The sequence below is a fragment of the Corvus cornix genome, chromosome 1A (assembly GCF_000738735.6).
Source record: "Corvus cornix cornix isolate S_Up_H32 chromosome 1A, ASM73873v5, whole genome shotgun sequence".
NCBI lineage: Eukaryota > Metazoa > Chordata > Aves > Passeriformes > Corvidae > Corvus > Corvus cornix.
The window spans coordinates 32614302-32626947 of NC_047057.1; the positions used below are offsets into that span (position 1 = coordinate 32614302).

Sequence of the window (12646 nt, forward strand, 5' to 3'; positions counted from 1 at the left end):
TAATGAAGGTCACCAGTCTGATGTTACCCCATTCACTGTAACTGTGCCCATTGCTCATCCATCACGTGGTGTTTTTCCAGCTGTGTGCTGGACATTTTGTCCAGGATACTCTGAGAGACAGTATTGAAAGATCTACTGAAATCCAAGAAGATTACATCAACTGGTTTCCCTTGGTCAACAGGACTTCCCTCTCATGAAGCCATGCTGCCTGTGACCAGTGACTGCATTGTCTTTCAGTTGTTACTCAGTAGCTCCCAGAATAATCTTCATAGCTTTACCAGGCACTGAAGTGAGGTGGACAGGTCTGTAGTTTCCAGGGTCCTCTGTCTTGCCCTTTTTGAAAACTGGGGCAATGTTCGGCAGCTTCCAGTCATCCTGAACTTCACTGATACCCAAGACTGCTCAAAAATTGAGAGGTTTTGTGATGACATCAGCCAGCTCTTGGAGAATTCTTGGATTAATTCCATCAGGGTCCATAGTTCCCTCTGCAAGCAGAGTACAAAAGAAAATAACTTTTCTAGGTGGTAAGACACATGAGTTAGCCGTGTCCCACCAACTAAAAAGTTTCTAGAGATGACACAGAAAAAAAGATAAAAAACAAAAGGAAACACCCCTAGCCTTATGTAAAGAAACACTTAAAAGAATTGGATAGAAAGGCCAAAAGAAAAGGGCACAACCTTGCTTTTAATTTCCTTTCTCCATTATTTTTAATAAGAGCCATATCACTTTCTGTGCTTCTCTGTTTTATTATATAAACCATTTCTTTAAAAAGTCCGTTTCTTCTCTTTGCAGTAATTCTTTTGCTTCCATGTGGCTCTATGAGTTGTGGCTGTATGAGTTAAGCTCCCTGGGTACTGGTTATCGACAGCTTTAGGAGTGCCTTTGGAACAGTGCAGGATATAGGAGACTGAACACGCTATTTGGTTAAACTGGGAACCTTGCAGCCTCAGCTCTGTGGGCTTGCCTTCTCTTTCTAACCCACCTTCCTTCATCTCTGGGGATTTTTTCTGCCTCATCTGTGCAGATGTGAGCTGGTGGGGCAGCAGCTGTTCCCAGCGGGTGTAGGCACTGTTTGGGCAGGGAGCTCTGCACTCAGCTCAGGCCTTGGAGCACAGTGTGCTACAAAGGAGCAGCAGCAATAACACTAAGTCTTGCTCCAGGCAGTGTGGTTTTTTTCACCACAGAGCTGTAAATATACATTTCTTCAAATAAAAACAGGGCCACTTTTTACTGCTTGTCTCCAACTGTTTTACCTTACTACAGGAAGTTGGTGAAGAGTTGCCTGTTTCATTTTTAATATTGGTGGCATCCGTCTTAAGTAGTGGTATACACAGTTATGGTGTAAAACATACATGGCTATGCAAAATTGCAGCTCTCTGAAAGTGTCTGTCTTTCTGTTGCACAGGAGTTGAAATACACATCAATTCAGCCACCCACTGGCATGGCATGCAGTTGGTTTGTGTTGATCCATGCTAAGACATGCTGCAGTGAATTTGCAGTATCTAGCTGTAGTCTCCCCTGTTTTGCCACTCTATGGATACTCCTAAGGCTAGCCTAACTACTCAGTAACAAAAAGTACGCTCTCCCAAGGGAATGTTTCAAGGCAGCTTCCCAAAACAGTCTCTCTCCTCCATGGGTCACACAAGCAGCTGGTTTGATTCCTCCCTGCCTGTGTCCTTTGGAGATGTGAATGGTTTGCATGGCCTCCACCCAAATATAATATCTGTGGGCGAGAGCTCTGGCACCCTTGAGAAGAAGAGTGGAGGCCTCTGGCTGCCTGAGGATCCCTTCCTGCTTTGTTCAGTGCTCTAAACTTAAGACATCAACACAAAGAAACAAACAACAACAACAAGACTGGAGAAGGCAGAATGGTGCTTCCTTTGCTGGAAGTGGGCAGAGACAGCCCTCCCCAGCAGAGGTAGGGGTGGGGGGGTTGTGACTGGTTGCTGTCCACTACACTGCATTCAGGCAGAGGTTTTTCTTGCTTGAAGAAGGGATGACTGGGCTAAACCAGTCCCTTTCCCTCTTTGTGGTCTGTGCAAGCATGTATTTGCATACTGGCAACAAAAGCTCTCTCATCTGCAGGCTCAGCACGTGTGTGAAGGAAAGATAACTTTGGGTCTATGGGGAAAACATTTTCACAATTTATCTATCAGGCAGCTCCTTCTTCAGCTCTCATCTGATTTTACATCAGGGCCAGTCTTCCGGCTGCGCAGTTGGCAGATACTTCTTTCCAGGCCATGGGCAGTCATCCAGCTACCTCCAAGGCCAAAGATTCCCCTTGCCTCTCCTTCCTTCCCCTTTCCTCAGTGCTGAAGGGATCCTTCTGCTTTCAAACACTTAATATCCACAGCCAAGCTGTTACTTAGCCCAGAAGATAATTGTATATCAGATAGATTTGGTACTGATACAGATTTAGTTTTGTTGTTCATTATTTTAGATTTTCACTTGAAGACAAGAATCCTGAAATTTAATAAGAATGATTTTTGCTCTTTCCTATCAGAGAAATGAAGGAAAAAATCCCTATTTGAAATACTGTTAAATAAATCAGAATAGAAAAATGCAATCAAAAGTCCTCAATCTCCATTGGCAAAGAAACTTACCCAAGATCCATGTTTATAAGACAATATTTTGCTCGAAGACTGGTTTTTCTGTAGATACCTTTATATTTTCATTTTCTCCAACTCTCCTTTGACTCTTGTCTTTTCCAGGTCATGAAAACATACCACATGTATCATGCAGAGAGCATCAGTGCAGAAAGCAAACTGAAGGAGGCAGAGAAGCAGGAAGAAAAACAGATTGGGAGGTCAGGAGACCCTGTTTTTCATATTCGACTAGAAGAAAGGCACCAGAGACGGAGCTCTGTGAAAAAGATTGAAAAAATGAAGGAAAAAGTAAATATTCCTTTTATTTAGCTTCATTTGAAATAAATTCAGTGCATTTCTGACATTCTTTGGCATGATATTAGACAGAGAAATCCAGCTGGAAAATAAAATTAAGCAAGGTACACATAACAAACTAGCAGTGGTTTATAGATAACTTGACCTAATTGCATTTCAGAGAGGGGAATACTTTATTCCCAGTGTAATTCCTACTGTATAGTTTGTCACATTTGAAACAAAATACTAAGTTTTCACTTGTATTATATTTGTTGTATGTATAACAGGCTGGAAATTAAGATTCTTTCTTGTTACTAGGAATGTGTGCTTGAATTGTTACCATTTTTGCTGCATACCAAAAATGAAGTAATTAAAACACATTAATATGCAATGTCTTTCCTAGCGTCAAGCAAAATATTCTGAAAACAAGCTGAAGTCTATTAAGGCCCGTAATGAGTACCTGCTCACCCTTGAAGCAACTAATGCTTCTGTTTTCAAGTATTATATTCACGACCTTTCGGATTTAATCGATGTAAGTATTGGCACATTTGTTTTTATGTTTATTCTGTTCAAGAATAATACTTTTCCTCAGTTTTAAAGGGAATACATTAGCCATATGGATTGCCTGCTTACTATTTATAATAATGTATGATATCATCAGAAGTTTTTCCCTTTAACTTTGTGTTTCACAAAATAAAGTTCCAATAAGGTGGTGAACCCATTCCTTAAAGTTAGAACATTGTGTTTGCTCCTCATGTGTCAATAGAAAATATGACATTTCCATTACGTACAATTTCTGGGATATACATATTTTTTACAAGATAAACTTCTTAAGTGGTCATCTAGTGGTATTTAATTCTCAAGAAGGAATTTCTTCCATGTTTTCAAAATTCTTTGGTTTCATTCCTTTAGTCATGGAATCATATATACGGTGGCTTCTTATTCTTACTTCATGTAGTTTGAAGAACAGACACAGTCAATCCTGTACTCTATGCTGTCAACACACGTGTTACTTATTTTCAGTAAGTTGTTTGTATGAGAACATCCTAGAAGAACGAGGTTATACACTAATGTTGACTTGTGCCAGCATTTAGTCTCCATAACCTGTATGACTGACATTTTTACACGATGCGGAGGGAGCATCCTGCAGTCTAACGCATCCCACCCTCTTTGTAAGCTGACTTTATATGTGATAGAGAAAATACAGAGACAGCAAACACAAGCCCCGGAACATTCATTCACTAGCAGTGTAGGGTTAAATAGCTTAGTGGGTATGCCTCTGTGGCCCGTTTGAAATCCTAGGTATTCGAATATGCTTGCTACTGCTACAGTAACATACATTACTTACAGTAGTAAACAACATTCATATACAGCTCTGGTTTCTAATATGGAATAAATTAATACAGAATTTGACAAGTGCCTTCTCATTTCCACTGACTGGAGAAGCAAAGCTTCACAGAGAAAGGGAAAAATGCCTTCTTGAGATTAATGGACTAAAATAGCTGCATGTACGTGTTTTATTATATGTCATCTGAATACTGATAGACAGTTTCTTTGTCATTTCTAGTTTTTCTGTAATTTGTAAAATCTTGCCTGATTTTGTTATAACTTTTCCCTTTCAAATGGTTTTGCTTCATTCCTTTCTTGCTTTCCTATAAAAGATGGCAATGAATATTTTTTGTGTTTTCAGTATTTTTTTCTGTCTCTATCTCAACACCTCTTTTATTCCTTTCCTGGTTGCTATTGCATGTTTTCTTCTGATTTCTTCTGGTTTATTCTGCCTGTGGCCTGTCCCTGTCTAATCTGCGTCCATCCACTTGTACAACCTGCTCCACCCATCTAGGCTGTCCAGGCAATGAAAGCATTTACCAGGATCTATAGGTGGATGATGAGGGCAGAAAACTAAAGACAAGCAGTGTACCTGCTGGGGTACCCCCCAAGTGAGAGGTTGACCCTACCTAACAGATGATTTTCCTGCTACTGCTTAAAGGATAACAAATTTTTCATCTCTAGTTAGGGCATGTCTCATATGTGTGAACTTCATGAGTTCTTCTCGGATGCTGGAAGGAAAGAAAGGTCTCTTCATTTTTGTTCCCAGCCCCCTCACCCCTTCGGAAGCTGGAAAGATGCTCATTTTGTCACCTCTCCTGCCTTCCCTTTCAGAATTCACATTTCTCAGAGAATGTGTCCAGTATGTGTTTCTACTTGGTCAAAACTTTACCAGGTTGGAAAATGCATTTGATTCTTATCCACTTCGGTGATGCCCACAGAGGTTTCTGTAGCAGTGAAAACTGAGGGGAGGAACCACAAGCCTGGAGCTTTACAAAGAGTTGTGATGGGAGGAGATGTGAAGCTTTCTGTCCATACACACACAGAGACAACACTCATTGGAGTTAGTGTATGTAAAGGTATTTACACAACCATGAAGACTAGAGCCTCCTAACTGCTAGTTTTTAACAAAAATATACATTCTACAATATTTAGTAATGCCGAAAAATTGTATCTGCTCTGTCTTTTTGAAAGCCATGGACCAATGTACACAATAACATTCTTTTGGCGAAATGGCTTGAGAAATTACTCTTCCCTAAGGAATTTAAATGGAAAGTCTAGCTGCCCTTTGCATCACTGTTTTGTAAGAGTAGACTGTAAACATGTCCAACCAGAATTTGCTTCAAATGTAATCCAATTGTGAGCTCGTTTAAATGAAGTGTCTTTCAGACATTTGTATTTAATCAGAATATGCTGTGAAAGCATTGGTATTTAGACAGAGTGTTTCCCACTTGACAAAGGAAACTCTTTTTGTAAATGCAAGAGTCTTGGCAAGGTTTTAGAGTTATATCATTGGAATGTGAGACATGCTTCCCAGTGGCCATATGTTGCAACAGTCCAGACTACCTCATTTTGTAAATCTGTTAATGTCGTGGGACAATTTGGAGCTTTCAGAGCTGGTGGCGATTCCATTGTTTGCCCTTTCTATTTTGTCCCCGTTTTCCTGCCTGACTTCTGTGCTTCCCTGAACTCTCTCTCATTGCCTGTACAGAAGGAGATTACCTCTCCTCTGTGTCCAGCTTCCAGTTAACATGGAAGGAATTTAGATCTCCCCAAGCTGTTGGTGTTGCCCATAAATGAAATGGAATGTTTTCTTATGTTAGTGAAAAATGGGTCTGATAAAAATGGGATAAATACATGAAGTAATGTAGTAAACAGTTCAATAAATTTTTTTCTAACTAGGTTGGGGAGGATAGTGGAACTACTTGTTTTTACCAAAAGAAACCCTGCCTATTTTTCATTTGGACTTCACTGCCTTTTCCATATATGAGGCTTATATGGAAAATCCTAAATTACAGTTCCCATCTGAACTCAGTCTGAACTGTTCAACTCCGTCATTTCATTAACAGAGCTCAGGGCTTCTGACTTGAAATTACGATGTGTTGCTCATTTGAAGCTCTTGTGATAAAAGCAATATAAAAATATTGCTGGAGTCTTAGCTGGATGATTTAATGCATTTAGCGAGCTGAGGGATGAGACTAACATTTGCAAAGAAGCAGAGAGATAAACAGGATTTCATATGCACAGTGTATTTCTGTCCTCTTCATATTGTGCTAGAGGAATTTGAACTTTCTGTTAAATATTTCTTCTCTGCTGACTAGAGTGGGATCTAGTTCAAGTGGAGGACAGAATTAGTTATTTTCTTTATTTGTATCTGTAAAAAACAGTAAAGATTAGCTGAATTAAATAAGCTTTACCTAGTATATAGAATTTCTTTTTAAGATTTTGAGTTTCAGAGGAACGACAGGCTACACACTGCTGCTAATCTGGCTGTTAGTGCCAGCATCTGTCCATATGGCACATACTTTTACTCATTTACGTTCATTAAATTTACGTGAGTATAAGAGGAAGATAAGGAGCTTTTTTGAGACTTACTGTCTGAAAACTTACCATCTTACTCACTTTATATGATCTGAAGGTAAATACTAGGAAATAGTAATCAAAACAACTTCACTGTAGTTCTCTTGCTGAAATAAATAAAATATTAATGTGTTGGTCTTTCTTAAAGTGGAATTTTTGAATGTCTAATTGCAGTTTGCATGCTTTGGATCGTTAAGAAGTTAAGCAACATTTAGCTATTGTGAACTTAATTCATTATGTAAAGGTTCTTTATTAATCATTCGTAAAACCAAATTTAAAACTAGGGTAAAGTGTGTGCACTTTTGATCTTTATTACGTAAGTCCTCATAAATATGATATGTACAGCCAGATCCCTTTGATTTGAATGTGGATGTCTGTGTAACAGAATACTTAGAAAGTGACTTATTCAGAGGTTAAGGCTTTTTTTATGAATTCCTCTCTCCATTGACATTAGAATTTTATTACTATTCCTGAAACAAAATTAAATGAAATAAGAGCAGCTTGGTTTGGTTGAAGCTCTGTGCTAAGCACTGCAGTTTGTTTTGTTCAAGCCTAAATATACTCTGGGGTACAATAAAGGCAGTAAATGCTCTTGAGACTGCTTCAGATTTAATTCCAAATAAGAATAAAATGCAAATTACAAAATTAATTTTTCACACATATCCCAAATGCATCCCTCATCTCCCTCCACTTTGCCCAATCAAAAGTCTTCATGAATCCCGAAATGCAAACAAACTCATAGTCTGTGACTTCATTCTCTTATTTTTCATCGTCATGTCTTACTGCACCAAGTGACATCTCGCCTCTCTAGCCCATAGATAGATAGCAGATCCATAGGTAGATAACCACCCAGGCTGTACCCTCGGTGTGCTGACTAGTGAACCTCTGAGACTCGTATTTATTTTGGCTAAGTGTGGTTGCTCACTTGAACTGTACAAGTATTTCCACAGATCTACAGATTTTTCCTGAAAATCCTGTAAATATGTGTGCATGTGTGCATGTGTATCTGCATACATGTAGTACTTTTTTGCAGCACCAAAAAGGCTGATGATTGATTTTTCCAAGCATGATGAGAGAAAATGTGGTTGGTCAGGGTAGCAGTTTAGTGGCAATACCTTAAACTTCTGGCCTCAGTAATGAACAAATACCAAAAGTGCTATCCCTGTTCTAGACAACTCTCTTTTCTATACCATCTTTTCAGCAGATTAAAACAATGCATTTCTTTCTGGGTAGCCACGAGTTGATACTATGACAGATGTTTCCCAGTTATGATCTGTGTCTCCAGATTTTGGGGAAAATGGGCTATGGTCTGGCAGAATTAAGAGTTGTGATGGCTGAGTGTTTAGTTTTGCTTTTAAAAAATAACTTCCCTCATACCAATTCTATTTTTACATGAGTAATTGAAGCAAAATTTCAAATTCAGATGTTTTTAATTCCATTCAAAGAGGTACATGTGATAAGGCATTAGTTCAGGATCTGCATTTAATTTTTGTTTTCTCTGCTGGCATTGGCATTGGCATTACAAGAAAATGCCTTAGCCTGGCAGGATATTCTGCTTCATTTGAAAAATCCTCTTCTTGTCCGAGAGGCCGTATTTGTTGCCTTGTTCAGCTGTCACCACTTGCCAAAGATGATCGTGTGACTGTGTGGATTAAGGGTTAAACAATGAAGTTATGTCACAGCGTAAAGGCTGCAATCTTATATTCCAGCTTGCAAAAAAGCTGCATCAGAAACCCACACAGCTCTAATTGTAAATCAATAAGCTTTCTTGTGATACTCAGATTAATCCACTAGAGCCAGAATTCAGGCTGTAGTTTTATAACACTTGGTAGTTGGCAATGTTAAACCTGGCATTGCCCTCTATTTTTAATTCCTTTTCAGTTTAATCTTCCATGAGGTCTCTCTGAAACTAATGCACATGAAATAAAACAGCTGTCCCAATTCACTTTCTTATCAGCACTCTTAGTCTGTCTTTTTCATCCAAGATAGTGAATTAAATATGAGATCTGATTTGACATAGAACAAGAGAAAAACACCAAGAGACTTTTCCTTTTAGAAACAATATTTTTGAGGCTGGTGTTCCTTGAAATATGGATGCGCTTTAGTATAAAAGTTGAGTGGCTGTTTCAGTAAGTGTAACACAAATTTCCATTTTATAAATGCAAAAGAGTGAGGTTAACATCTGTGTGTTTGATTGAACACGACATCTTTTTCATTTTATTTGAATGGTTCATCATCTGGTTTTTTGGAGAGCCACTGTCCCATCTGCAGTCACTACCAGGAGTACTTGCTAGGAGTGAAAACTTAGTCTTTCTGGAAGCTCTGTTGTGAATAAAACAGCTCTCTGTTAGATTTCAGAGAGCAGCTTCATCAGTAGTCATTACCATACCTAAGTCAAGGTGTGAAGTCTTTCGTTCCCTTCTACTCATACGTGAAGAGTTTCATTCCTTTCTATACACGGGTTTTGGTACAGTAAATAGGTTGAAAGCTCTTTCCCATGTAGCGTGTACAACTCAATGCCTGTCTCCCTCTCTCTTTCTCTCCTTTTTCAAATAAGAGGAAAGGGAGAGGAATGTGATCCTATCAGTCCTGTGGTGTTTGTAATACTTGTGAGGGAAGTACTGATATAAAAGGTGTATATATGCATATAGCATACAGTGGGCTGAGTTCAAGTTGCTTCTTCACCCAACTCCATAGTTACCTTGCGAGTCCTGCAGGGATGGATGGCTTCAGGCTGTGGGTGGGCACCCAAGGGGAGTGGCTGGGGACTGAGGGATGCGCTAAAGCAGACTGCTCTGACTGCTCTAGCCAGGCAGTGGCCTCTGATGGGGGCAAATCTCACCCATTTGAATAAAGAGCACTGCTTTGTATGCAACTCTTAGCAAACTGATGTGCCACTATTGAGGTGACACCTCCCCTTACCTGGAGGCTCACGGAGGAGAAACTGAGGGTATTTACTGTACAATGTAGGGAAACATTCAATTGATGTGCTACTGCTGTGACATTTTAAAAATACTTAGCTGTTCTCTAAAATATTAATCAAACATTAATAATGGGAACTGAGGATGTTTAAAATTCAAGAACAAACACAACTTTATGTTTTACCAATTAGGTTTCAATTACATTCCATTTCATAGAAAAAAAAAGGACATAAGTTATGACTTTCTGCGTTTAGTAGCATGATGTACATTGCTGGCTCTGTATGAGCATGGGAAATAAGGTGTACATTAAATACATTTTCACCATCAGTGGAAAAGATGTTAAACCATTCCTGTTGCATCAAAAAGCTCAAGGTATTTGTGGATGTTTTTGTTTGGGCACAGGCATGGTAAGCGGGAATTGCTTCAAGTCCACTTTGGTGCTGTCATTAACTTAGATGATAGTTATGCCAGGGTGGGTTTAAATAGGTGATTTAAGGCTTACACATGCTATTGATACTGAAAAGCCCACTTGTGTGTGTAGTCCTAGACTTTTTTTGATATAAATACAGTGCCTGCTCTTCCGTCTGATAAGCAAACTGTCACACATGTACACTTGATCTCTTTTCTAAAACTGTCCATTAATCTTTGCAACAGAATGAGGATACTACTTACTGTCTTGACCCCAGTAGTGTGTTTTAATTTAGAAGATATTTTGTTAAATACTTCAAAGGTAGAAAAATTTCAGGACAGAAAATTTTAGTGGCAGTTTCAGGATTGAGATATTGGAATGGTGTTCCTCCTTTTAAATTTGTTGTCTTTTCTGTTTGTTGTTTTTTTAGTGTTGTGATCTTGGATACCACGCTAGTCTGAACAGAGCCCTAAGAACATACCTGTCTGCAGAGTATAACCTTGAAACTTCCAGGCATGAGGGATTAGACATCATTGAAAATGCAGTTGACAGCTTGGAGCCACGCAGTGACAAGCAGAGATTCATGGAAATGTACCCCACTGCTTTTTGTCCACCAATGAAATTTGAGTTCCAATCTCATATGGGTGATGAGGTCTGTACACTGATAAGATAAGTATCCCCATAGTGACTGTTTCTGTATACCAGGATAGAGAATTTATTCCCTTTAACAAAGAGCCTGGTAAAAGCTACCCAAAAGATCAGCAATAACATTCTGCAAAACTTGCAGCACTGTCTGTTTCTTCAAAGTTCTCATGTAAAAACTGTTACGTGTCATTTTATTCAGTATCACTCATAATGACATTGGTATAAATTTGCTGGCCAACCTGTGCTCAGTCCAGCACTAGTGTAAGCAGTGACTTTATGTCTTTACTACCTGCATCACTCATAACAGAGTTTGTGGGTGCGATTTGAGAGCAGCTGCAGAGCCGCTCCAAATAATTCATGCTGCAAGGCAGCCTTTTCCCCTTCTTCTTCCCTCATTTTATCATCTGGAGATTTCAGGCATACTGGTACAGCTGTGCCCTGTTCTGCTATACCAAAGCCCAGTAGCAAAGCAGAATTCAAAATCATCACCCATGTACATCTTTTTTTCTGAAAGTTACTCTGGGGTTTGCATTTCTGTGTGATACAAAAGCAACAAAAAGCAGACATAGAAAAAGGTTGTGCTTCTAGTACATACTTCCACACCTTGTAACATACAAATACTTTAAATTTAGATGGGCACATTTTATTGTCTGTTTTATTAAGTTTTAATGGCTTTGGTAGGAATTCACCTAGCTTTAAGAAGAACAACCAAAGACTATTGACTGTTTTTTTAAATTACTTGCATCTTACAGCTCTTTTTGATTCTTCGTTAGGTTTGCCAGGTCACTGCCCAGCAACCTGTGCAAGCAGAGCTTATGCTTAGATATCAACAACTACAGTCACGATTGGCTACACTCAAAATTGAAAACGAGGAGGTAAGACCTATGTCTGCAAGGGCTAAGCATTGAACATCATTTTCAGGAAGGTGCAGTGTTTTCTACCTTGCCAAAAGCTTGTAAATGACCCTGAAGTGGCTCCAATCTGTATAAGTGGTTTTAATTTTAAAAATCAAATACTGGCAAATATGCTAAGATATATCCTCACCTGCTTTACAGAGGTTTGAAAACTTTGTCTTTTACTTCTCCATACATTCACATTACTGAGTTCTGCGTTTTGCAGATGCTTCCGTGTAAACTTGTTAGAGCACATATTTTTAAATTCTTGTGACAGAAAGCCACTGAGAACAGTTACTGTCTTCTGTGGCCACCCTCTGTCCAGTCCTCAACTTGCTACTTCTGTAGTACAAAGGAATTTGAACTGTCTTTTGTGGTAGCTGACTCAAGATCTCTTATGCTCTCAGCTACAGCTATTCATCAACATGACTAATGAATGCCTGTGACGGGAACAGCAAAATAAAGAGCATATTTTTGTAAAATATGGAATAAACAATGCTGTTCTCTTTCCCCTGCTCTGGCAGTGGAAATAAAATTCACTTTTATCACAGTTAAGACAATGTTAAAGTCCTTCAGTTTAAATGAGAATCTATTTTTAAAAGAAAACATAGAAATAATTTAATTTCTTCATGTACTTTACTGGTAAGTTTCCAGGATGCCAGTTTTTCTCATTGTAGTTTGTATGTTGAATGTCTAGAACAAAATATTAATATCCGTGAGACATGTACAGTCATCTTTAAAAAAGAAACAACCACTTGCATTCAGAAAGTCTCTCAAGGTAACAAAGACAGAAGAGGAAAGATTATTTCTTTCAGTGAAGTGAAGGGCATGGGGCAGAAATAACGTTTGACAGGCATGGAAGGAATATTTGCCCCCATTGGAGTTGTGTGTAGAAGTGTCCATGATTTGGTCGACCCTAATAGAGACTCCATCTGAAGCAGAACCGGGAAGTAAATCACATCCTTGTGAATCTTGCCAGTTACTTTATTG

At 38.9% G+C, this 12646-nt stretch overlaps 1 protein-coding gene across 2 annotated transcripts in view; it reads left to right on the forward strand.

Moving 5' to 3' along the window:
• SRGAP1 (SLIT-ROBO Rho GTPase activating protein 1) overlaps nt 1–12646 on the forward strand; it is a 146875-nt gene that overhangs the window by 91304 nt on the left and 42925 nt on the right. For both annotated transcript variants that reach the window (XM_039570768.1, XM_039570769.1), the window contains exons 5-8: nt 2712–2894; nt 3283–3411; nt 10549–10770; nt 11537–11638. In XM_039570768.1, the coding sequence (XP_039426702.1) occupies nt 2712–2894; nt 3283–3411; nt 10549–10770; nt 11537–11638 (636 nt within the window). The remainder of the gene's footprint in view (nt 1–2711; nt 2895–3282; nt 3412–10548; nt 10771–11536; nt 11639–12646) is intronic.